Source organism: Schistocerca serialis, chromosome 1 (assembly GCF_023864345.2).
Source record: "Schistocerca serialis cubense isolate TAMUIC-IGC-003099 chromosome 1, iqSchSeri2.2, whole genome shotgun sequence".
Classification (NCBI taxonomy): domain Eukaryota; kingdom Metazoa; phylum Arthropoda; class Insecta; order Orthoptera; family Acrididae; genus Schistocerca; species Schistocerca serialis.
Window position 1 is genome coordinate 879,599,813 of NC_064638.1, and position 23,848 is coordinate 879,623,660.

The following is a 23,848-nucleotide window of genomic DNA, read 5'->3' on the forward strand; positions in this document are numbered from 1 at the left end:
GAAATTTTGTCGGCATTGGACGCCTATTTCAAAGAAACAGTAAATGTCGTTGCAAAAAGGTATACGCTCTTTCGTACAAAGCGTACAGCCGTTCAAACTAATCGGGAGTGGGTTGCAACTTTGCAAGGCCTTACTAGGGATTGTTCATTTGAATGTGACTGTGGCCTTCCTTATTCAGATACTATGGTGCGTGATGCAATTGCACAGAACGTTTCTGATGTTCGCATACGGGAGCAAATTTTGAAACTAGTTAATCCCTCCCTTCAACAAGTGATAGACATATTGGATGGACAAGACACACTTGACTTTGCTCAGGAATCATTTGAAACTTCGCCAGCCGTGTGTAACATTAACCGGCCCGCCGGGCGCGCTAAGCAGCCCGGTAAACTGCCCTCGCACACGTCCGCACAGCTGCCGCCACGCTTTAAACCAGGTGTGCCGCACCAGCATACAAATGCAGCGAAATCATGCCCGCGGTGTGCAACTACACATTCGCGTGACAATTGCCCGTCACGCCAAGCTATTTGCTTTTTCTGTAATAAGAAAGGACATGTTCAAAGTGTTTGCCAGAAAAAGCTCAGATCAGACAATCATAATCATTCCAGGCCTTTTGCTTTGCGCCGGCATCGAACCAAGGACACTCAGGCTCGTGGACCTTCGCCCATGGACATTCATGTAGTTACTTCCACTCCGCCCAGTGCCACTTTCTCTAACAGTGACTGTGTTCGTCCCACAAAAAGTGTGTGCCGACGTCGCCGGAAATCACGTCAATTAGCAAGTGATTCTGTACCTGTATCAGTTCACATTGCACGAGACAGTCGCTCTTGTCGTCAGCAGGACAATAAACTTTTTGTAGATTTGGACTTTAATGGCAAGGTCATACCATTCCAGCTCGATACTGGAGCTGCAGTTTCATTGCTCAATCACGACACGTACAAACAACTGGGCAAACCTCCGTTGCGTGCCGCAAATGTTCAGTTAAAAAGTTATTCAGGACAGCAGATCCCTGTGTTAGGACAGTGCACTCTTCTTGCAACATACAAGGGACAAACAAAACTTGTGTCATTTTACGTTCTTCGTTGTTCTACTGCAGTGAACTTGTTTGGTTTAGATTTATTTCAGTTGTTTAACATGTCTATCGTAAATCAGGTCCTATCAGGGAATCAGACTGTGCCTTCAGACAGTGTTTCTCGTCTGTGTGAAGATTTTGCCGACATTTTTGCACCGGGCCTTGGTTGCGCTAAAAACTATGAAGCACATTTGGAACTGAAAGTAAACGCGCAACCGAAATTTTTCCGAGTGCGCAATGTTCCCCACGCATTGCGTGATGAGGTCGCAAAAATATTACACGATTTAGCATGACAAGGTGTGAGTGAATCTGCGCAATGCCTCTTCCATTTCAGCTCCGCTTCATTGCTTACGCCGTACAGGTGTTCCGTTCGTCTGGACGACGGAATGCGAACGCGCCTTTCGCCAGTTGAAATCGGCGTTGCTTTCAAATACTTGCCTTACGCCATTCGATCCCCAGAAACCCCTTTTGTTGATGGTAGATGCATCGGATTTCGGGATTGGTGCTGTGCTTGCGCACAACGTTGGCTCGCATGATCGCCCTATTGCCTTTGCGTCCAAATTGCTCTCATCTGCGCAACAAAATTATTCACAGATAGAGAAAGAAGCTTTGGCTCTCGTGTTTGGTGTTACTAAGTTCCATGATTTCTTGTATGGTCGTCACTTTACCATCATCACAGACCACAAACCTTTGACATCGCTTTTTCATCCGAACAAGCCTGTACCTCCGCGTACAGCGCAGAAATTCATTCGCTGGTCTATTTTCCTCTCGCAGTACCGCTACGATATCTTGTATCGGTCCCCTGCTAAGCACGGAAATGCCGATGCGTTGTCCCGTTTGCCTGTTGCTGAGGATAAAGCATTCGATTCTTCCGAACTTGCTTGCATGTTCATTGATTCGGAAACCGATGAAGTGGTCGAATCGTTTCCGATTGATTTTCGTCGTGTAGCTACAGCCACAGCTGCTGATCCTGTCCTTGCTACCGTTTTGCGTTTTGTTGCTACGCAATGGCCTTTGTCAAAGTCTCGGATCGAGGATCCATTGGTTCGCCGAATTTTTGCTCATAAGGAGAGACTTTTTGTACGACGTGGTGTTTTGTTGTTGCGTTCTGATAATGATCAGTCCAGAGTCGTGGTCCCACGTTCGTTACAGTCCTCTGTCTTACGGCTTCTTCACCAAGGACATTAGGGTATAGTGCGAACGAAACAACTTGCTCGTCAGCACTGTACTTGGTTCGGAATCGATGCTGCGATTACGAATATGTGTTCTTCTTGCATGGCGTATGCCGAACAACAATCCGCACCGCCGCGGAAAGTCTTTGCATGGCCAAAAGCCACTTCCCCTTGGCAACGCTTGCACATAGATTTTGCTGGTCCATTCTGGAATGCTAGATGGTTGGTTCTGGTAGATGCCTTCAGTAATTTTCCTTTTGTTGTCCGGATATCTTCCACGACGTCCTCTGCCACCATCCAAGCGTTGTCTGCTATCTTTTGCATTGAAGGTCTTCCGCAGACTATTGTTTCCGACAATGGCCCACGATTCATGTCTGCAGAATTTCAGTCATTCTGCCAGGCCAATGGTATTCAACATCTGACATCCGCGCCGTTTTCGCCTCAGTCAAACGGTGCCGCTGAACAATTGGTCCGGACTTTCAAATCACAGATGTTGAAGTTGAAAGAGTCGCATTCTCGGGAGGACGCGTTGTTGCTCTTTTTGTCATCGCATCACTCTCAGCCCCGAGATGGTCGCTCGCCGGCTGAGTTGCTCCATGGTCGTCCTCATCGAACCTTGATGTCTTTGTTGCATCCGCCGCATCAGGTTCCTGTGCAGCGGCAGACTCCTGCTTTTGCTCCAGGCGATGTGGCATTCTATCGCAACTATCGAGGTTCACGGCGTTGGCTCGCAGGGCGCATTCTTCGCTGCCTCGGCCGCGCGATGTATTTGGTTTTGGGGGCCTCTGGTGAGGTGCGTCGGCATCTCAATCAGCTGCGCCTCTGTCGTCGCACGGGTTCTGCCGCTCCCCGTCTGCTTTCAGCGACGGTGCCGTCCGGTCAGCGCCCTGGGGGCCCATCTACTGGCTCGCCTCATCCCCAGGTGTTACCGATGATGCCTTCCATTTTGCCCCATGGCGACGCGCCGCCGCCGCCTCCGCAGCCTGCGCCGCCGCAGCCACCGCCGCCTGTTCTCCCGCTGGCGCCGCCCGCATTCGACGCTTCGCTGCAGCCGCCAAGCGCCTCCCAGGGTCACGTGCCGCCGATCGCTTCCCGTGACCAGCTGTCCTCCGCCATGGAACTCTTGCCCGCTCCGGACCACATGATGTCATCGCGCGTCGGGTACCCCGACGCAATGGAGGTCGACCCTTCGGCCCCTCCTGACTCTTTACGGGCGCATACACCGCATGTTGACGTGCACCCTGGACTAGGTTTTCAGGCGTTTCCTAGCTCCCCTCGGACCGAATGGCCGGGTGCGGGTGGCACAGCCTCGCCTGTTGTTAGGCTCCCCACCTCATCGCATATGTCAACATGAGGTCCTCCCCACGGCGGGCGGAAGCCTTATCACGCGACCGTTCGCCGATTTGCGGGGGAGGAATGTGGTGTCACCGCCAGACACCACACTTGCTAGGTGGTAGCTTAAATCGGCCGCGGTCCATTTAGTACATGTCGGACCCGCGTGTCGCCACTGTGTGATCGCAGACCGAGCGCCACCACAAGGCAGGTCTCGAGATACGGAAGAGCACTCGCCCCAGTTGTACGACGACTTTGCTAGCGACTACACTGACGAAGCCTTTCTTTCATTTGCCGAGAGACAGTTAGAATAGCCTTCAGCTAAGTCCATGACTACGACCTAGCAAGGCGCCATTAACCGTATCTGAAGATAGTCTTATTTGTATTACCAAGAGCGATGTACCACAAGGATCGAATAAAGTTAAGTATTCGAGGAGCTGCATACTTTTCTTATTAGCATTCACTAATTATCCTGTTCCAGAATTCAAGCCCGTCTGCATTAGATTTCGGCCTCCTCTATCTACAAGGTGTTGGCACATTTGCCAACACATCAAGAGGAATGCCAGTCAAAGTTTTTATCTGGGTTTCAATGGATGAAACAATTAACCGTTAAAATGATAAAATTGTTTTAAAAACAGGATTGTACAAAATTAATTGTAAGGGTTCTTTTTTTCCTTTTTTGCCATGTACTAGCAGAAAACAGGTGCGCAAAGTTTGCGCGCAAGTTACAAATGCTCGCTGAGAATTTCGAAAGCAGGGAAATCCTTTGTGGCTCAGAATGTCATCAAGGATTACCTAGTACACTCAGTGGCTTGTATTTGTCCAGCAGAGCTCATGGAAAAATTTGAAAAAATAGCTCTTTTGCCTTAAACTGTTGCTCGCCTAGTCAAAGATATGGCCTCAGATATGGAGCATCAATTAATAGAGAGGACGGCAAACTTCGTTTCATTTTCTATAGCTCTTGACGAGTCCATGGACATTGTGGACATATCTCAGCTCGTCATATTCATTTGGGATGTCGACAACAATCTGTGTCACCAAAGAATTTCTTGAATTTATACCATTAAAAGACACAATCATGGGTTTGGATAATTTTTTAGCTGTGGAAAATGTGCTCGAGTCAATGGGTTTAAAATAGGAACACCTGACCTGCGTAACAAAAGATGGAGCCCCTGCACTACGAGGGATACGCACTGGATTCCTGGGTTACATCAGGTCAAAAATGACTGCAGAAGATGTTCCTTATGTGTGGCAGTCCATTGTCTGATACTCCAGGAGACATCCTGTGCAAAGATTGCCAACATAAAGAATGTTATGGACACAGTGGTTCGAGCGGTTAATTGTCCTCACTCGCATGGACTCACACATCGCCAGCTTAAAGAATTTCAGCTGATATCGAAGCAGAATATCCAGACATCCTCTACCAAGCTGAAGTAAGATGGCTGAGCAAAGGGAAGGTGCTACGTCGGTTTTTCTCCTTGAGGGACAAAATCAATATCTTTTTTGGAAACGAAAGGACGTCCAGAAGAATTACTTTCTGATCCTAAGAGGGTGGGTTTTTTTTTTTTTTTTATTTTGTTTTTAGTGGTGTAACTAGTCATTTAAATACTTTGACATTTCACTCCAAGCCAAAAATCACTCTGCAGACGATTCAAGCATTTTTAAAAAAAAAAACCTTATTTTGTGGAAGAAACAGTTGTGCGAGGGGAATTGTGGACACTTCACTGCATTAGACAGCATTAATGAAGATGTGGATTTTTCAGATTATGTTCAAATCATTTGCGAATGTCAAGAAGAGTTTGAAAACAGATTTTAAGAAATAAAAAGAGCTTCAACCAGCCTTAGATACATTTGTTCGCCCATTTTCCCTTTGGGCCGAGGACGTCTCACAAGTGTTTCAACCGTAGCTGATTCACATGCAGTGCGATATTCATCTGAAGGACCGCTTTCGTATGTGTAAAAATTTGGATGACTTTTACAGCTGTTTTCCATGAGAGAAGTAACCTCTTTTGCACAAGCATGTGGCCAAATTTCTCTCAATGTTTGGTTCCACGGTACATTTGTGAGCACTTTTTTTTCCTTTTAAAGCTTGCTAAAACTAAGAACCATTCAATAGTTAGTAAAAAAAATTTAATAATTCTTTGAGGTTAGCAGTCTCCCGGAATATTGTACCAAACCTAGACAAAATCACTTCCTCCAAAAAGAAAAACATGCAAAATATTAAGGGTCTTCTTTAAAAATGTTGACTATAAGGATCAAAGGTCTTTATAACCTTAATTCTATTTTTTAAAATAAGTTTTCAAACTTGATCAATTAAAATTATTGCATACAAAACAGCAAACTAAGGATCCAATGCCTAAATTCTGAAAAGGGATACAAAAAGGTGTAGCATGAAGAACAAAACATATTTACTTGTAACTACTAACAGGAAGAATGAGACTCTATTTCCCTTATGTAAAATTATTTCTAAAATAGAATATTTATGACACTAGTTCATTTAAGAAACTGATATATCTTTCAGAAGACACCTACTGTACGTATGATAAGTGTGCATGTGCAATACTAATAGGATCAACCTGTTGGTCAGAAAACTGCTAATTTGTTTTACGATTCTAGTTTTGAATATTGTTTTCTATAGCTCTGCGTAGTAATTCGGCCACATGAACACTAATTGTTACCTAAACAGTAAATGGTTTGCTTGTTTTACCACTCGTTGACCACTTTTACAGAGCTGCGCTTCCTCTGTTATTTTGTGTATGTTGGATCTGACTGTGGGACAGCCCAACGCAGTGCTTGATGTGTAGCCTCACTCATTCCGCAGCTATCCCTCTCGCTCCTATGCCAACACTAGTGACACAGGGTCGTGTATGCGGCACTGAACACCACTGCCTGCACCCGTGTAGCACGGCCGTGCCTGCCGGGTGCAATTCTTGAATTGTCTCGATGTAAAGTAAGTTTCACTTCTCTAACAGTTTTCATAATCACACATATCGCCTTTCTTTTTATAAAAAGATCAATATACTCCTCCTTCAAGCACCTGGAACTACTCCAAATTACGAAATGTTATTGAAAAGTTCTGTAAGCCATGTGATACAAGCAATCATGAAGAGGTTCAACAGTTCACCAGATATTTAGTCTGGAACAGCTGCTTTACAGTTTTGTTTTATTTGATTTAGTTTTGTTTCTCTCCTCTCTAGTAGCATCATTTAAAGGTCATTGGATCTTAAGTTGTTCATTAACCTACATAACTGGGAAATCTTTGTTGAGCAACTGTTTCTGATATTCACACTATAGCCAATATATATATTTATCCAATATTATCAGCACATCCTTCTCACTCGATTTAGTTGTTCTAAAATCTTTGCTATTCTTTCTACTAAATTATGTATTTTATATATTTTATTATCATTTGCTTCTTCTAGACATTTGTACAAACCTCGTTCTGCTTTTCCTTTCTGTACTGCAGTCGAGGAGTGTTTTTTCAAAACTCGATACACACACAAAATTTCAAAATTGAATTACGTGTGATAATGGCATAATGCTGACCACTTACATCAACCCCTGAACCAGGTTTTATCAAAAGTTGACTACTGCTGATTATGTGAACACTCCAAATCACAAGGTTTTAGCAAAACATGATACAGGCATTCTTACAGTTATAGCAAAAATCGACAAATTTCCGCAGCAGGCAGTCAACAATAACAGAGTATACTTTTTGCTTTAAGTGATGTTATTCATTGTTGTGACAATATTTACTGGTGGGAATATTGCTGCAATGAGACTTCATTGTCATCGGAACACCTGCAGCTTACTTTTAGACAAGTATTCACTAGACACTCACATGTACGTCTACAAAGAAGTATTGAAAGCAAAAACAGAATTGATTATGATACTTGTGATTCTGAAAATGGTATACAGGTCAAAGGATGTTCCAGTGGGAGAAAATCCTGATTCAAGAAAAGCTTACATTGAACTGAAATGCGAAGCAAAAATTGTAAAAAGTAACCTATTTAATGCAATCATGGACTTGAGGCTTTGCCTTCAAAAACTACAGGGGTGAAAGACTGCAAAACTGCTGAAATCTGCTATGGAGATATTACCCACTTTCATCGTCACATGACACCATTAAATAAAATGGATCGACATAAACATGTTAAAATTTCTTAATATTTCTTCAGCACAGCGTAGAGTAGTGGATGATGATGTTTGGTTTGTGGGGTGCTCAACATAGAGTAGTGAACACTCAGAATGTAACAATGAAGAGAACAGAGACAGTGCAGTATACCATTACAAAAAGGATAGTGAATTAGTGCCTGTTTGTGCTGCCACTTTCCAAGGAGTATCTGGCATGTCAAAGGGCACATTATCCTATCTAACGTGCAGGTTCCCTGAAGGGGGAAGGTCACCATAAGAAAGCAGAGGAGGCAGCAGAACAGGAAAGGATCATATTGGGATAACTATTGCCAATAAGAATGATATAAAAAGATATAAATGCAGAGAGAGCCACCATGAAATGGGGAGGTCTACAAGAGGTTATTTGCCTTCAGATCTCACAGTCAATAAAATATTCAAGTGATTCTGTGAAGAAAGAAAAAAATTTTGGACTGAAACAAAGTTCCTGATCAAAATACAAGCACATATTTTATAAATGTGTCAATCTACCATTCAGGACAACTCATACTGACACCTGCTCCACTTGTAAGGCTGGTTTAATGGAAATAAAACCTGAAATGTGTCTGCAAAAGAAGAATGAACCATGAACTGGACACAGATTACATAAAATTTGTGCAAAGTGGTTTTATGATATAATGAAAGAAGATAATCCTACTGTAACTAAGATTTGATTTGACATGCAACAAAACCAGCCTATTCCAAAACTACTGGTCAGTGAGGTTTTCTATGCTAGACAAGTATAATTATACAATCTGTGCATCATGATCCATACTAAGGAGCAAAAAAAGGGAAAGCATCATTTTCTAAACCTGGTTGGAGACAGAATCTTCAAGAGAATGCACTAATGTTGCTTCGGTTTTGCTGGACTTTCTTTCTGACTTTATATAAAAAAGCAACCAGATGATGGCACCAATACTTACATCTATTCACAGATTCTTGCAGCAGCCAAAATTAAAGCAGTTGTATGATGGCAATGCTTACAGCATTCTTGGAAAACAGTGCAAAATTCAATAATATTTGTCACTTCTTTTCTGTTTGTGGGCATAGCTATGTGCCTCCAGTTTGAATGTTTGGTGGAATTGGGATGTCTTATACAAAAAAAAAAGAAAGTACCTTGTCTCCTAAAGAATATTAGGATACTTTAGTTGAGCATGGTACTCTCAAAGTTCTAAACACAGACTGGACTGTCAAAAATCTAAAAAAATAATGCACAGGAAGTACTAAAATCTAAGCTGTTGTTCAAAATGAACAGCCAACATGACATATCATACACAAAAGCAAAGAAAATTGTTAATATGTCAGTAAGTGATACATACTCTGGAAATCCAGTACAAGTTGACACCCGAGATGGAAGAAACCATGCCATCCAATTGTACTGACATCAACCCTTATACCAAAACAAAATATCATAAGCAAAGAAAAGAAGAAAGATGTTTCTGCCTTGCTAAAGTATTTTGAAATTCAGAGGATGCAAAGGAGTATTACAAAGACATCCTAGACGTATAACGTAGTCCTTTTCTTTCGGGTTTTATTAGGCAAAAATAGATTTTGGCTAGTGCCTAGCCATTATCAATCCACTATTTCATGGTATCAATGCATTTTGTACTACATCAGTCCCCTGTTGTTTGGGCTTCTGCACAGTTCGTTCAAGACTACTCAGAGCTAGGGACTCTTGAATGAACTGTGACAGAAGTCCAAACAACAGAGGACTGATGTACTAGGACATGCATTGATACCATGAAATAGTGCATTTATAATGGCTAGGCATGAGCTGAAATCTAGATTTACCTAATAAAAACTAAAAGAAAAGGATGACTGATTGCCGTGCTCTATCATTTGAAAGTCTTATCACAGTCATTGAGTGCACCCACATTTCTAATGAAAGGTAACTTGATAACATATAAATATAAGAGGGAAAACTTGAGAATAACAATGTGATTGTAATGTACTTTTTGTGTTATTCATTTCATACTTCATGTAGTACTGATAAGCTAAACAATTATGTTAAAATAGTTATCACTGTTGTTATTTTATTATGCCACTGCATCTCTATTAGTATTGTTTATGCTCTAAAAATGATCAAAAACTATCAATTAAAAATGCTATATATAATAATATTATATATAAAAACAAAGATGAGGTGACTTACCGAACAAAAGCGCTGGCAGGTCGATAGACACACAAACAAACACAAACATACACACAAAATTCAAGCTTTCGCAACAAACTGTTGCCTCATCAGGAAAGAGGGAAGGAGAGGGGAAGACGAAAGGAAGTGGGTTTTATGGGAGAGGGTAAGGAGTCATTCCAATCCCGGGAGCGGAAAGACTTACCTTAGGGGGAAAAAAGGACAGGTATACACTCGCACACACGCACATATCCATCCACACATACAGACACAAGCAGACATATTTAAAGACAAAGAGTTTGGGCAGAGATGTCAGTCGAGGCCGAAGTGTAGAGGCAAAGAAGTTGTTGAAAGACAGGTGAGGTATGAGTGGCGGCAACTTGAAATTAGCGGAGATTGAGACCTGGCGGATGACGAGAAGAGAGGATATACTGAAGGGCAAGTTCCCATCTCCGGAGTTCGGATAGGTTGGTGTTGGTGGGAAGTATCCAGATAACCCGGACGGTATAACACTGTGCCAAGATGTGCTGGCTGTGCACCAAGGCATGTTTAGCCACAGGGTGATCCTCATTACCAACAAACACTGTCTGCCTGTGTCCATTCATGCGAATGGACAGTTTGTTGCTGGTCATTCCCACATAGAATGCATCACAGTGTAGGCAGGTCAGTTGGTAAATCACGTGAGTGCTTTCACACGTGGCTCTGCCTTTGATCGTGTACACCTTCCGGGTTACAGGACTGGAGTAGGTGGTGGTGGGAGGGTGCATGGGACAGGTTTTGCATCGGGGGCGGTTACAAGGATAGGAGCCAGAGGGTAGGGAAGGTGGTTTGGGGATTTCATAGGGATGAACTAACAGGTTACGAAGGTTAGGTGGACGGCGGAAAGACACTCTTGGCGGAGTGGGGAGGATTTCATGAAGGATGGATCTCATTTCAGGGCAGGATTTGAGGAAGTCGTATCCCTGCTGGAGAGCCACATTCAGAGTCTGGTCCAGTCCCGGAAAGTATCCTGTCACAAGTGGGGCACTTTTGTGGTTCTTCTGTGAGGGATTCTGGGTTTGAGGGGACGAGGAAGAGGCTCTGGTTATTTGCTTCTGTACCAGGTTGGGAGGGTAGTTGCGGGATGCGAAAGCTGTTTTCAGGTTGTTGGTGTAATGATTCAGGGATTCCGGACTGGAGCAGATTCGTTTGCCACGAAGACCTAGGCTGTAGGGAAGGGACCGTTTGATGTGGAATGGGTGGCAGCTGTCATAATGAAGGTACTGTTGCTTGTTGGTGGGTTTGATGTGGACGGACGTGTGAAGTTGGCCATTGGACAGGTGGAGGTCAACGTCAAGGAAAGTGGCATGGGATTTGGAGTAGGACCAGGTGAAACTGATGGAACCAAAGGAGTTGACGTTGGAGAGGAAATTCTGGAGTTCTTCTTCACTGTGAGTCCAGATCATGAAGATGTCATCAATAAATCTGTACCAAACTTTGGGTTGGCAGACTTGGGTAACCAAGAAGGCTTCCTCTAAGCGACCCATGAATAGGTTGGCGTACGAGGGGGCCATCCTGGTACCCATGGCTGTTCCCTTTAATTGTTGGTATGTCTGGCCTTCAAAAGTGAAGAAGTTGTGGGTCAGGATGAAGCTGGCTAAGGTGATGAGGAAAGAGGTTTTAGGTAGGGTGGCAGGTGATCGGCGTGAAAGGAAATGCTCCATCGCAGCGAGGCCCTGGACGTGCGGAATATTTGTGTATAAGGACGTGGCATCAATGGTTACAAGGATGATTTCCGGGGGTAACAGATTGGGTAAGGATTCCAGGCGTTCAAGGAAGTGGTTGGTGTCCTTGATGAAGGATGGGAGACTGCATGTAATGGGTTGAAGGTGTTGATCTACGTAGGGAGAGATACGTTCTGTGGGGGCTTGGTAACCAGCTACAATGGGGCGGCCGGGATGATTGGGTTTGTGGATTTTAGGAAGAAGGTAGAAGGTAGGGGTGCGGGGTGTCGGTGGGGTCAGGAGGTTGATGGAGTCAGGTGAAAGGTTTTGCAGGGGGCCTAAGGTTCTGAGGATTCCTTGAAGCTCCGCCTGGACATCGGGAATGGGGTTACCTTGGCAAACTTTGTATGTGGTGTTGTCCGAAAGCTGACGCAGTCCCTCAGCCACATACTCCCGACGATCAAGTACCACGGTCGTGGAACCCTTGTCCGCCGGAAGAATGACGATGGATCGGTCAGCCTTCAGATCACGGATAGCCTGGGCTTCAGCAGTGGTGATGTTGGGTGTAGGATTAAGGTTTTTTAAGAAGGATTGAGATGCAAGGCTGGAAGTCAGAAATTCCTGGAAGGTTTGGAGAGGGTGATTTTGAGGAAGAGGAGGTGGGTCCCGCTGTGACGGAGGACGGAACTGTTCCAGGCAGGGTTCAATTTGGATGGTGTCTTGAGGAGTCGGATCATTAGGAGTAGGATTAGGATCATTTTTCTTCGTGGCAAAGTGATACTTCCAGCAGAGAGTACGATGGTAGGACAGTAAATCTTTGACCAGGGCTGTTTGGTTGAATCTGGAAGTGGGGCTGAAGGTGAGGCCTTTGGATAGGACAGAGGTTTCGGATTGGGAGAGAGGTTTGGAGGAAAGGTTAACTACTGAATTAGGGTGTTGTGGTTCCAGATTGTGTTGATCGGAATTTTGAGGTTTTGGAGGGAGTGGAGCTGGAAGTGGGAGATTGAGTAGATGGGAGAGACTGGGTTTGTGTGCAATGAGAGGAGGTTGAGGTTTGCTGGAAAGGTTGTGAAGGGTGAGTGAGTTGCCTTTCCGGAGGTGGGAAACCAGGAGATTGGATAGTTTTTTGAGGTGGAGGGTGGCATGCTGTTCTAATTTACGGTTGGCCTGTAGGAGGATGCTCTGAACAGCCGGTGTGGATGTGGGAGAGGAAAGATTAAGGACTTTTATTAAGGATAGGAGTTGACGGGTGTGTTCATTGGCTGAGTTGATGTGTAGGTGAAGGATTAGGTGGGTGAGGGCAATGGATTGTTCAGTTTGGAACTGGTATAGGGACTGATGGAAGGAAGGGTTGCAGCCAGAGATGGGAACTTTAAGTGTGAGGCCTTTGGGGGTGATGCCAAATGTCAGACAAGCCTGAGAAAATAGAATATGGGAGCGTAATCTGGCTAGGGCGAAGGCATGTTTGCGGAGGAAATGTAAATAAAACTTAATGGGGTCATTGTGGGGGTGTTGTGAGGGTGACATGGTATTAGAAAGTGGAAAGTGTAACATGAGGTGAAATGAAAATGAAAATAAAAATATATGGGGAGAGATAAAGGTGAACCGGAAAGAAACTGGAGATCTGGAATGAAAAAAGGCGAAAAGGTGTTGGTTACAGCTGGGCTATGTTGGATTTGGGTTGGTAGACAACGATGTGCATAAAGGTTAGGTGGTTGTGTTGCCGCCAAAACACGTTTAAGGACGGAGAAATTCGGGAAAATTTCGAAAAAACTGCGTGTAGTTTATTAAAAGGAGTGGTATTGTGGTGGCAGATTATGAAAATGAGGCTAACAATTGTCTGACGAAGAAATAATGGCGTTAAAACCTGTGGGAAGCGGCTAAAAATGATCAGTGATGTGGGAAAAACGGAAATGGAAATAAAGCGAAAGTTATTAGAACTGGCCGAAATGGTTGTTTAAAAGGTGAAAGGAGCTGTTTGTGAACTAGAAACGGTGGATATTATAGCGGCGGTAGTGCTGAAAGCGGCAAAAAAATTTTTTTGGTTATGGTTTGGAAGTGGGTTACGTATTATTGAGTATATATATATATAGGTGGGATAAAATAGTATAGCAGATTACGGTAAAAAGTAGAAGGTGAATACAAAGTGAAACTACTGGCAAAAACAGAAAGAGGAAAATAAGACGACAGAAAAGATTTCGAAATGCAACAGTGACAATAACAAACGTAATTGTTGGATTCAAATTAATGATATCAATATAATGGAAGGAAACATTCTACGTGGGAAAAATTATATATAAAAACAAAGATGAGGTGACTTACCGAACAAAAGCGCTGGCAGGTCGATAGACACACAAACAAACACAAACATACACACAAAATTCAAGCTTTCGCAACAAACTGTTGCCTCATCAGGAAAGAGGGAAGGAGAGGGGAAGACGAAAGGAAGTGGGTTTTATGGGAGAGGGTAAGGAGTCATTCCAATCCCGGGAGCGGAAAGACTTACCTTAGGGGGAAAAAAGGACAGGTATACACTCGCACACACGCACATATCCATCCACACATACAGACACAAGCAGACATATTTAAAGACAAAGAGTTTGGGCAGAGATGTCAGTCGAGGCCGAAGTGTAGAGGCAAAGAAGTTGTTGAAAGACAGGTGAGGTATGAGTGGCGGCAACTTGAAATTAGCGGAGATTGAGACCTGGCGGATGACGAGAAGAGAGGATATACTGAAGGGCAAGTTCCCATCTCCGGAGTTCGGATAGGTTGGTGTTGGTGATAAGTATCCAGATAACCCGGACGGTGTAACACTGTGCCAAGATGTGCTGGCTGTGCACCAAGGCATGTTTAGCCACAGGGTGATCCTCATTACCAACAAACACTGTCTGCCTGTGTCCATTCATGCGAATGGACAGTTTGTTGCTGGTCATTCCCACATAGAATGCATCACAGTGTAGGCAGGTCAGTTGGTAAATCACGTGGGTGCTTTCACACGTGGCTCTGCCTTTGATCGTGTACACCTTCCGGGTTACAGGACTGGAGTAGGTGGTGGTGGGAGGGTGCATGGGACAGGTTTTGCATCGGGGGCGGTTACAAGGATAGGAGCCAGAGGGTAGGGAAGGTGGTTTGGGGATTTCATAGGGATGAACTAACAGGTTACGAAGGTTAGGTGGACGGCGGAAAGACACTCTTGGCGGAGTGGGGAGGATTTCATGAAGGATGGATCTCATTTCAGGGCAGGATTTGAGGAAGTCGTATCCCTGCTGGAGAGCCACATTCAGAGTCTGGTCCAGTCCCGGAAAGTATCCTGTCACAAGTGGGGCACTTTTGTGGTTCTTCTGTGAGGGATTCTGGGTTTGAGGGGACGAGGAAGAGGCTCTGGTTATTTGCTTCTGTACCAGGTTGGGAGGGTAGTTGCGGGATGCGAAAGCTGTTTTCAGGTTGTTGGTGTAATGATTCAGGGATTCCGGACTGGAACAGATTCGTTTGCCACAAAGACCTAGGCTGTAGGGAAGGGACCGTTTGATGTGGAATGGGTGGCAGCTGTCATAATGGAGGTACTGTTGCTTGTTGGTGGGTTTGATGTGGACGGACGTGTGAAGTTGGCCATTGGACAGGTGGAGGTCAACGTCAAGGAAAGTGGCATGGGATTTGGAGTAGGACCAGGTGAAACTGATGGAACCAAAGGAGTTGACGTTGGAGAGGAAATTCTGGAGTTCTTCTTCACTGTGAGTCCAGATCATGAAGATGTCATCAATAAATCTGTACCAAACTTTGGGTTGGCAGACTTGGGTAACCAAGAAGGCTTCCTCTAAGCGACCCATGAATAGGTTGGCGTACGAGGGGGCCATCCTGGTACCCATGGCTGTTCCCTTTAATTGTTGGTATGTCTGGCCTTCAAAAGTGAAGAAGTTGTGGGTCAGGATGAAGCTGGCTAAGGTGATGAGGAAAGAGGTTTTAGGTAGGGTGGCAGGTGATCGGCGTGAAAGGAAATGCTCCATCGCAGCGAGGCCCTGGACGTGCGGAATATTTGTGTATAAGGACGTGGCATCAATGGTTACAAGGATGGTTTCCGGGGGTAACAGATTGGGTAAGGATTCCAGGCGTTCAAGGAAGTGGTTGGTGTCCTTGATGAAGGATGGGAGACTGCATGTAATGGGTTGAAGGTGTTGATCTACGTAGGGAGAGATACGTTCTGTGGGGGCTTGGTAACCAGCTACAATGGGGCGGCCGGGATGATTGGGTTTGTGGATTTTAGGAAGAAGGTAGAAGGTAGGGGTGCGGGGTGTCGGTGGGGTCAGGAGGTTGATGGAGTCAGGTGAAAGGTTTTGCAGGGGGCCTAAGGTTCTGAGGATTCCTTGAAGCTCCGCCTGGACATCGGGAATGGGGTTACCTTGGCAAACTTTGTATGTGGTGTTGTCCAAAAGCTGACGCAGTCCCTCAGCCACATACTCCCGACGATCAAGTACCACGGTCGTGGAACCCTTGTCCGCCGGAAGAATGACTCTTTGTCTTTAAATATGTCTGCTTGTGTCTGTATGTGTGGATGGATATGTGCGTGTGTGCGAGTGTATACCTGTCCTTTTTTCCCCCTAAGGTAAGTCTTTCCGCTCCCGGGATTGGAATGACTCCTTACCCTCTCCCATAAAACCCACTTCCTTTCGTCTTCCCCTCTCCTTCCCTCTTTCCTGATGAGGCAACAGTTTGTTGCGAAAGCTTGAATTTTGTGTGTATGTTTGTGTTTGTTTGTGTGTCTATCGACCTGCCAGCGCTTTTGTTCGGTAAGTCACCTCATCTTTGTTTTTATATATAATTTTTCCCACGTGGAATGTTTCCTTCCATTATATTGATATCATAAATTTGAATCCAACAATTACGTTTGTTATTGTCACTGTTGCATTTCGAAATCTTTTCTGTCGTCTTATTTTCCTCTTTCTGTTTTTGCCAGTAGTTTCACTTTGTATTCACCTTCTACTTTTTACCGTAATCTGCTATACTATTTTATCCCACCTATATATATATATACTCAATAATACGTAACCCACTTCCAAACCATAACCAAAAAAATTTTTTTGCCGCTTTCAGCACTTCCGCCGCTATAATATCCACCGTTTCTAGTTCACAAACAGCTCCTTTCACCTTTTAAACAACCATTTCGGCCAGTTCTAATAACTTTCGCTTTATTTCCATTTCCGTTTTTCCCACATCACTGATCATTTTTAGCCGCTTCCCACAGGTTTTAACGCCATTATTTCTTCGTCAGACAATTGTTAGCCTCATTTTCATAATCTGCCACCACAATACCACTCCTTTTAATAAACTACACGCAGTTTTTTCGAAATTTTCCCGAATTTCTCCGTCCTTAAACGTGTTTTGGCGGCAACACAACCACCTAACCTTTATGCACATCGTTGTCTACCAACCCAAATCCAACATAGCCCAGCTGTAACCAACACCTTTTCGCCTTTTTTCATTCCAGATCTCCAGTTTCTTTCCGGTTCACCTTTATCTCTCCCCATATATTTTTATTTTCATTTTCATTTCACCTCATGTTACACTTTCCACTTTCTAATACCATGTCACCCTCACAACACCCCCACAATGACCCCATTAAGTTTTATTTACATTTCCTCCGCAAACATGCCTTCGCCCTAGCCAGATTACGCTCCCATATTCTATTTTCTCAGGCTTGTCTGACATTTGGCATCACCCCCAAAGGCCTCACACTTAAAGTTCCCATCTCTGGCTGCAACCCTTCCTTCCATCAGTCCCTATACCAGTTCCAAACTGAACAATCCATTGCCCTCACCCACCTAATCCTTCACCTACACATCAACTCAGCCAATGAACACACCCGTCAACTCCTATCCTTAATAAAAGTCCTTAATCTTTCCTCTCCCACATCCACACCGGCTGTTCAGAGCATCCTCCTACAGGCCAACCGTAAATTAGAACAGCATGCCACCCTCCACCTCAAAAAACTATCCAATCTCCTGGTTTCCCACCTCCGGAAAGGCAACTCACTCACCCTTCACAACCTTTCCAGCAAACCTCAACCTCCTCTTATTGCACACAAACCCAGTCTCTCCCATCTACTCAATCTCCCACTTCCAGCTCCACTCCCTCCAAAACCTCAAAATTCCGATCAACACAATCTGGAACCACAACACCCTAATTCAGTAGTTAACCTTTCCTCCAAACCTCTCTCCCAATCCGAAACCTCTGTCCTATCCAAAGGCCTCACCTTCAGCCCCACTCCCAGATTCAACCAAACAGCCCTCGTCAAAGATTTACTGTCCTACCATCGTACTCTCTGCTGGAAGTATCACTTTGCCACGAAGAAAAATGATCCTAATCCTACTCCTAATGATCCGACTCCTCAAGACACCATCCAAATTGAACCCTGCCTGGAACAGTTCCGTCCTCCGTCACAGCGGGACCCACCTCCTCTTCCTCAAAATCACCCTCTCCTAACCTTCCAGGAATTTCTGACTTCCAGCCTTGCATCTCAATCCTTCTTAAAAAAACTTAATCCTACACCCAACATCACCACTGCTGAAGCCCAGGCTATCCGTGATCTGAAGGCTGACCGATCCTTCGTCATTCTTCCGGCGGACAAGGGTTCCACGACCGTGGTACTTGATCGTCGGGAGTATGTGGCTGAGGGACTGCGTCAGCTTTCGGACAACACCACATACAAAGTTTGCCAAGGTAACCCCATTCCCGATGTCCAGGCGGAGCTTCAAGGAATCCTCAGAACCTTAGGCCCCCTGCAAAACCTTTCACCTGACTCCATCAACCTCCTGACCCCACCGACACCCCGCACCCCTACCTTCTACCTTCTTCCTAAAATCCACAAACCCAATCATCCCGGCCGCCCCATTGTAGCTGGTTACCAAGCCCCCACAGAACGTATCTCTCCCTACGTAGATCAACACCTTCAACCCATTACATGCAGTCTCCCATCCTTCATCAAGGACACCAACCACTTCCTTGAACGCCTGGAATCCTTACCCAATCTGTTACCCCCGGAAACCATCCTTGTAACCATTGATGCCACGTCCTTATACACAAATATTCCGCACGTCCAGGGCCTCGCTGCGATGGAGCATTTCCTTTCACGCCGATCACCTGCCACCCTACCTAAAACCTCTTTCCTCATCACCTTAGCCAGCTTCATCCTGACCCACAACTTCTTCACTTTTGAAGGCCAGACATACCAACAATTAAAGGGAACAGCCATGGGTACCAGGATGGCCCCCTCGTACGCCAACCTATTCATGGGTCGCTTAGAGGAAGCCTTCTTGGTTACCCAAGTCTGCCAACCCAAAGTTTGGTACAGATTTATTGATGACATCTTCATGATCTGGACTCACAGTGAAGAAGAACTCCAGAATTTCCTCTCCAACGTCAACTCCTTTGGTTCCATCAGTTTCACCTGGTCCTACTCCAAATCCCATGCCACTTTCCTTGACGTTGACCTCCACCTGTCCAATGGCCAACTTCACACGTCCGTCCACATCAAACCCACCAACAAGCAACAGTACCTCCATTATGACAGCTGCCACCCATTCCACATCAAACGGTCCCTTCCCTACAGCCTAGGTCTTCGTGGCAAACGAATCTGCTCCAGTCCGGAATCCCTGAATCATTACACCAACAACCTGAAAACAGCTTTCGCATCCCGCAACTACCCTCCTAACCTGGTACAGAAGCAAATAACCAGAGCCTCTTCCTCGTCCCCTCAAACCCAGAATCCCTCACAGAAGAACCACAAAAGTGCCCCACTTGTGACAGGATACTTTCCGGGACTGGACCAGACTCTGAATGTGGCTCTCCAGCAGGGATACGACTTCCTCAAATCCTGCCCTGAAATGAGATCCATCCTTCATGAAATCCTCCCCACTCCGCCAAGAGTGTCTTTCCGCCGTCCACCTAACCTTCGTAACCTGTTAGTTCATCCCTATGAAATCCCCAAACCACCTTCCCTACCCTCTGGCTCCTATCCTTGTAACCGCCCCCGATGCAAAACCTGTCCCATGCACCCTCCCACCACCACCTACTCCAGTCCTGTAACCCAGAAGGTGTACACGATCAAAGGCAGAGCCACGTGTGAAAGCACCCACGTGATTTACCAACTGACCTGCCTACACTGTGATGCATTCTATGTGGGAATGACCAGCAACAAACTGTCCATTCGCATGAATGGACACAGGCAGACAGTGTTTGTTGGTAATGAGGATCACCCTGTGGCTAAACATGCCTTGGTGCACAGCCAGCACATCTTGGCACAGTGTTATACCGTCCGGGTTATCTGGATACTTCCCACCAACACCAACCTATCCGAACTCCGGAGATGGGAACTTGCCCTTCAGTATATCCTCTCTTCTCGTCATCCGCCAGGTCTCAATCTCCGCTAATTTCAAGTTGCCGCCACTCATACCTCACCTGTCTTTCAACAACTTCTTTGCCTCTACACTTCGGCCTCGACTGACATCTCTGCCCAAACTCTTTGTCTTTAAATATGTCTGCTTGTGTCTGTATGTGTGGATGGATATGTGCGTGTGTGCGAGTGTATACCTGTCCTTTTTTCCCCCTAAGGTAAGTCTTTCCGCTCCCGGGATTGGAATGACTCCTTACCCTCTCCCATAAAACCCACTTCCTTTCGTCTTCCCCTCTCCTTCCCTCTTTCCTGATGAGGCAACAGTTTGTTGCGAAAGCTTGAATTTTGTGTGTATGTTTGTGTTTGTTTGTGTGTCTATCGACCTGCCAGCGCTTTTGTTCGGTAAGTCACCTCATCTTTGTTTTTATACATAATTTTTCCCACGTGGAATGTTTCCTTCCATTATATTTATATATAATAATATATGCAAAAATGTGTGTTTTAATGACAGTGGAGGCATATAATAAACATTATAGCAGATAAAAATATTTGTGGTGGAAAACAAATAAATAGAATTAAAGAAGTCAACTTAACAGATGCCAGTAATAATAACAAGCATTTATCGACTTTTGAAATAAACTGGAAGAATCATACCTTGATATAATGTTATAAAGATTAGATTTTAATTTATTTCATTACAATGCTCTCGTAATGTCAGTGAGATCTAGTGCTTGTGTAAAAATTAAAATGCTCAAACATTTCTATCTACATGAAAACACAAAAACTCATTTTATGAAAAACTGTATCTATTGTATTTGTTGAGTTTTTAAGGGGAAAAAAAGCAGCTCCTCAATTGTTTTCCTTGAGATCTTCATGGAATGTTTCTATTTTTCACAATCTTCACTTGAGCTTCTTTCCAGCAAAAAATTAAATGGGCATTTCTTTTGTGATACCTTATCATATCATATACTTGTTCCACCATTGTGGCCTTTGGTATTCTTTTGGGCTCCCTTGCAGACCACCAATACCGTTTTTGGTAGTTATACATAGAAGTATTTGAACTGAGACCAAGTGTGGTTGGAAGTGTACCCTTGTGGGCTATTGTCTTTGAAAATCCAGTATTTTGTTCCTTACTATACTGCATTTTCTAGTTTTGTGTGTGTATCATTTGGTGTTTCCTTATACCTAGCTGTTTTAATTTTAATTCTGCAAATAAAAATCTACATTGCAATAAGGGAGGTTGGTACCCTATGGATCACTTTGCAGTGTTTGGTTTTCTTTATACACACTATTTGTATTCTAGAATTTGTACAGATATAGCTAATCTTTTTTTTTTTTTTTTTTTTTTTAATGAATGAAATAAAGTCTATTTCCTTCAGCAGAAAAAGGGAGGCTATCAAGATACACGAGGCTGTAAACAAGTGAAGTACAACATTACTAAAGCACACATAATCATTTCTTGAACTAACCTTATTCAAAAAATAAAGTGCACAGTTACTCCTTGTATTTGTATGTTGCCACTCGAGGTATTCATCAACTCTTGCTTGCTTTTTACTGTCTGCTGGGTACCAATGGTCAGGAACATTTTTCTCTCGGCACAAGTACCGTAAAATACCTACACTGAAACAAAAATTAATTCAAAATCAATATGAACTTATACTAGCAGCACAGTGTATGGGACTAATACTAAGAATCTGCTGTTTGTTACCTTTCAGTCAATGTGAACTCTCCATCCTTGATCACAGGAACCTTCTTCATTGGATTAAGTTTAGCGAATTCTTCACTAAACTGCTCACCTGTAAAGATATTTTAACAATAAAATTATAATTAATCATTTTTGGAAAAACAAAATTATGAATTTATCAGAAGAGATTCAATCAATGATGTGGTTTTTGTTTGAAATAAGATGGGTGTTATAAACACCTGATTTTAAAATGTCAACAAATATCTGCTGACACAACAGATAAATTATAAACAAAAAAGTTGGGATAAAAGCTTTGACTGTTAAACAGTTATAAACATATAAAAAAGAGTATACTTCAGATAAATGAATCGATTATTTGTCTTATAAAAGGAGTGAACAAAACAGAAGCCCCCCACATTAGCCACAGCTCCTAAAATTGTCGTGGCTAACTGATGCAACAGTGAAAGGAAATGGAAATGAGCATTTGGCACCATTGGCCGGGAGGCCCTTTGCGGGGCAGGTCCGGCCACCTTGGTGCAGGTCTTATTACATTCGACACCACAGTGGGTGACCTGCGTGCCGGATGGGGATGAAATGATAATGAAGACAACACAACACCCAGTCCCTGAGTGGAGAAAATCTCCGACACAGCAGGGAATCGAACCCGGGCCCATAGGCAAGGCAATCCGTCATGCTGACCGCTCAGCTATTGGGGCAGACAACAGTTAAAGGGAAAGCCAGTAAGTAAACAACTATTACAAAGTCATGATTAATTATTGAACATATAATAGTAGCCGTTGTAAAAATCTTGCAACAGTAACAGTCTGAAATTAAAAACATAAAATATATGAAGTGTATGGAAAACAAAAAAGAAAAACATGTGAAGTGCCAGGGGAAATGGGGAGGAGGTAGGGGGATGGAGGGAAGGGGAGGGAGGATGGACTGCATATGGAAAGAATTTAAAAGTTTGGAAAGGGTCCGTGATAACACTAAAGAGAAAGAACAAAGTATGAAAAATGGTTTGGAAAGATAGAATAACAAAAGCAAAATATAGCAAATTATTGATAGATTGTAAGGGATACTACTATCGACAGTAGTATGATTTATTAAATCCCTTGCCAGTTTTGTGGAACTTTTGGAGCTAAGCTCACCTTTCCCAAGAGAGGCCTTGTCTCACTATTATATTCAACAATGCTCAAGTGCTACCAGTCATGCACTAGTATGTGAGTGCAGGAGATTCGTCATTCAGGTTTTGCACAGAACACTTGCTTGCACATGAGACACATCACCAATCTGAATAGTTGCTAAAGCAATGAATTATGAGTTGGGAAATATTATGTCAACTGATAAATTAATAATGAGCAATGATACAATTTACATGCGGAAGTTGCACTTAATTATACAAAAAAAGTTTTGCATCACCACAGTTCCGAGAGTTTTGGAACCTGTACAGAAAACTGGAATAGAGATCATCATAAACATCATTTCCACTCTTTTTATTGCTCATGAAAACCACACATTGCACGTTGTACCACCATACACTTCAGAGGTGGTGATCCAGATTACTGTACACACTGGTACCTCTAATACCCAGTAGCACATCCTCTTGCATTGATGCACGCCTGAATTCGCCGTGGCATGCTATCCACAAGTTCATCAAGGCACTGTTGGTCCAGTTGTCCCACTCCTCAACAGTGATTCGGTGTAGATCCCTCAGAGTGGTTGGTGGGTCACATCACCCATAAACAACCCTTTCCAATGTATCCCAGGCATGTTCAATATGGTTCATGTCTGGAGAACATGCTGGCCACTCTAGTCAAGTGATGCCGTTATCCTGAAGGAAGTCATTCACAAGATGTGCAAAATGAGAATGTGAATCGTCGTCCATGAAGACGAATGCCTTGCCAATATGCTGTCAATATGGTTGCACTATCGATCACAGGATGGCATTCACGTATCGTACAGCCCTTATGGCGCCTTCCATGACCACCAGCTACATACTTCGGACCCACATAATGCCACCCCAAAATAGTAGGGAACCTCCACCTTGCTGCACTTGCTGGACAAAGTGTCTAAGGCATTCAGCCTGACCAGGTTGCCTCCAAACACATCTCCGATGATTGTCTGGTTGAAGGCATATGCGACACTCATCAGTGCAGAGAAAGTGAAGCTAATCCTGAGCGGTCCATTCAGCATGTTGT

The 23,848-nt window shown here is 44.0% G+C and overlaps 1 protein-coding gene across 2 annotated transcripts in view; it reads right to left on the reverse strand.

Annotated features, from left to right (window-relative positions):
- The window catches only part of LOC126410881 (glutathione S-transferase theta-1-like), a 129,366-nt gene that overhangs the window by 21,974 nt on the left and 83,544 nt on the right, over positions 1-23,848 (reverse strand). For both annotated transcript variants that reach the window (XM_050081322.1, XM_050081320.1), the window contains exons 4-5: positions 21,672-21,759; positions 21,433-21,583 (exon numbers count right to left, since the gene is read on the reverse strand). In XM_050081322.1, coding sequence (XP_049937279.1) covers positions 21,433-21,583; positions 21,672-21,759 — 239 coding nt within the window. The remainder of the gene's footprint in view (positions 1-21,432; positions 21,584-21,671; positions 21,760-23,848) is intronic.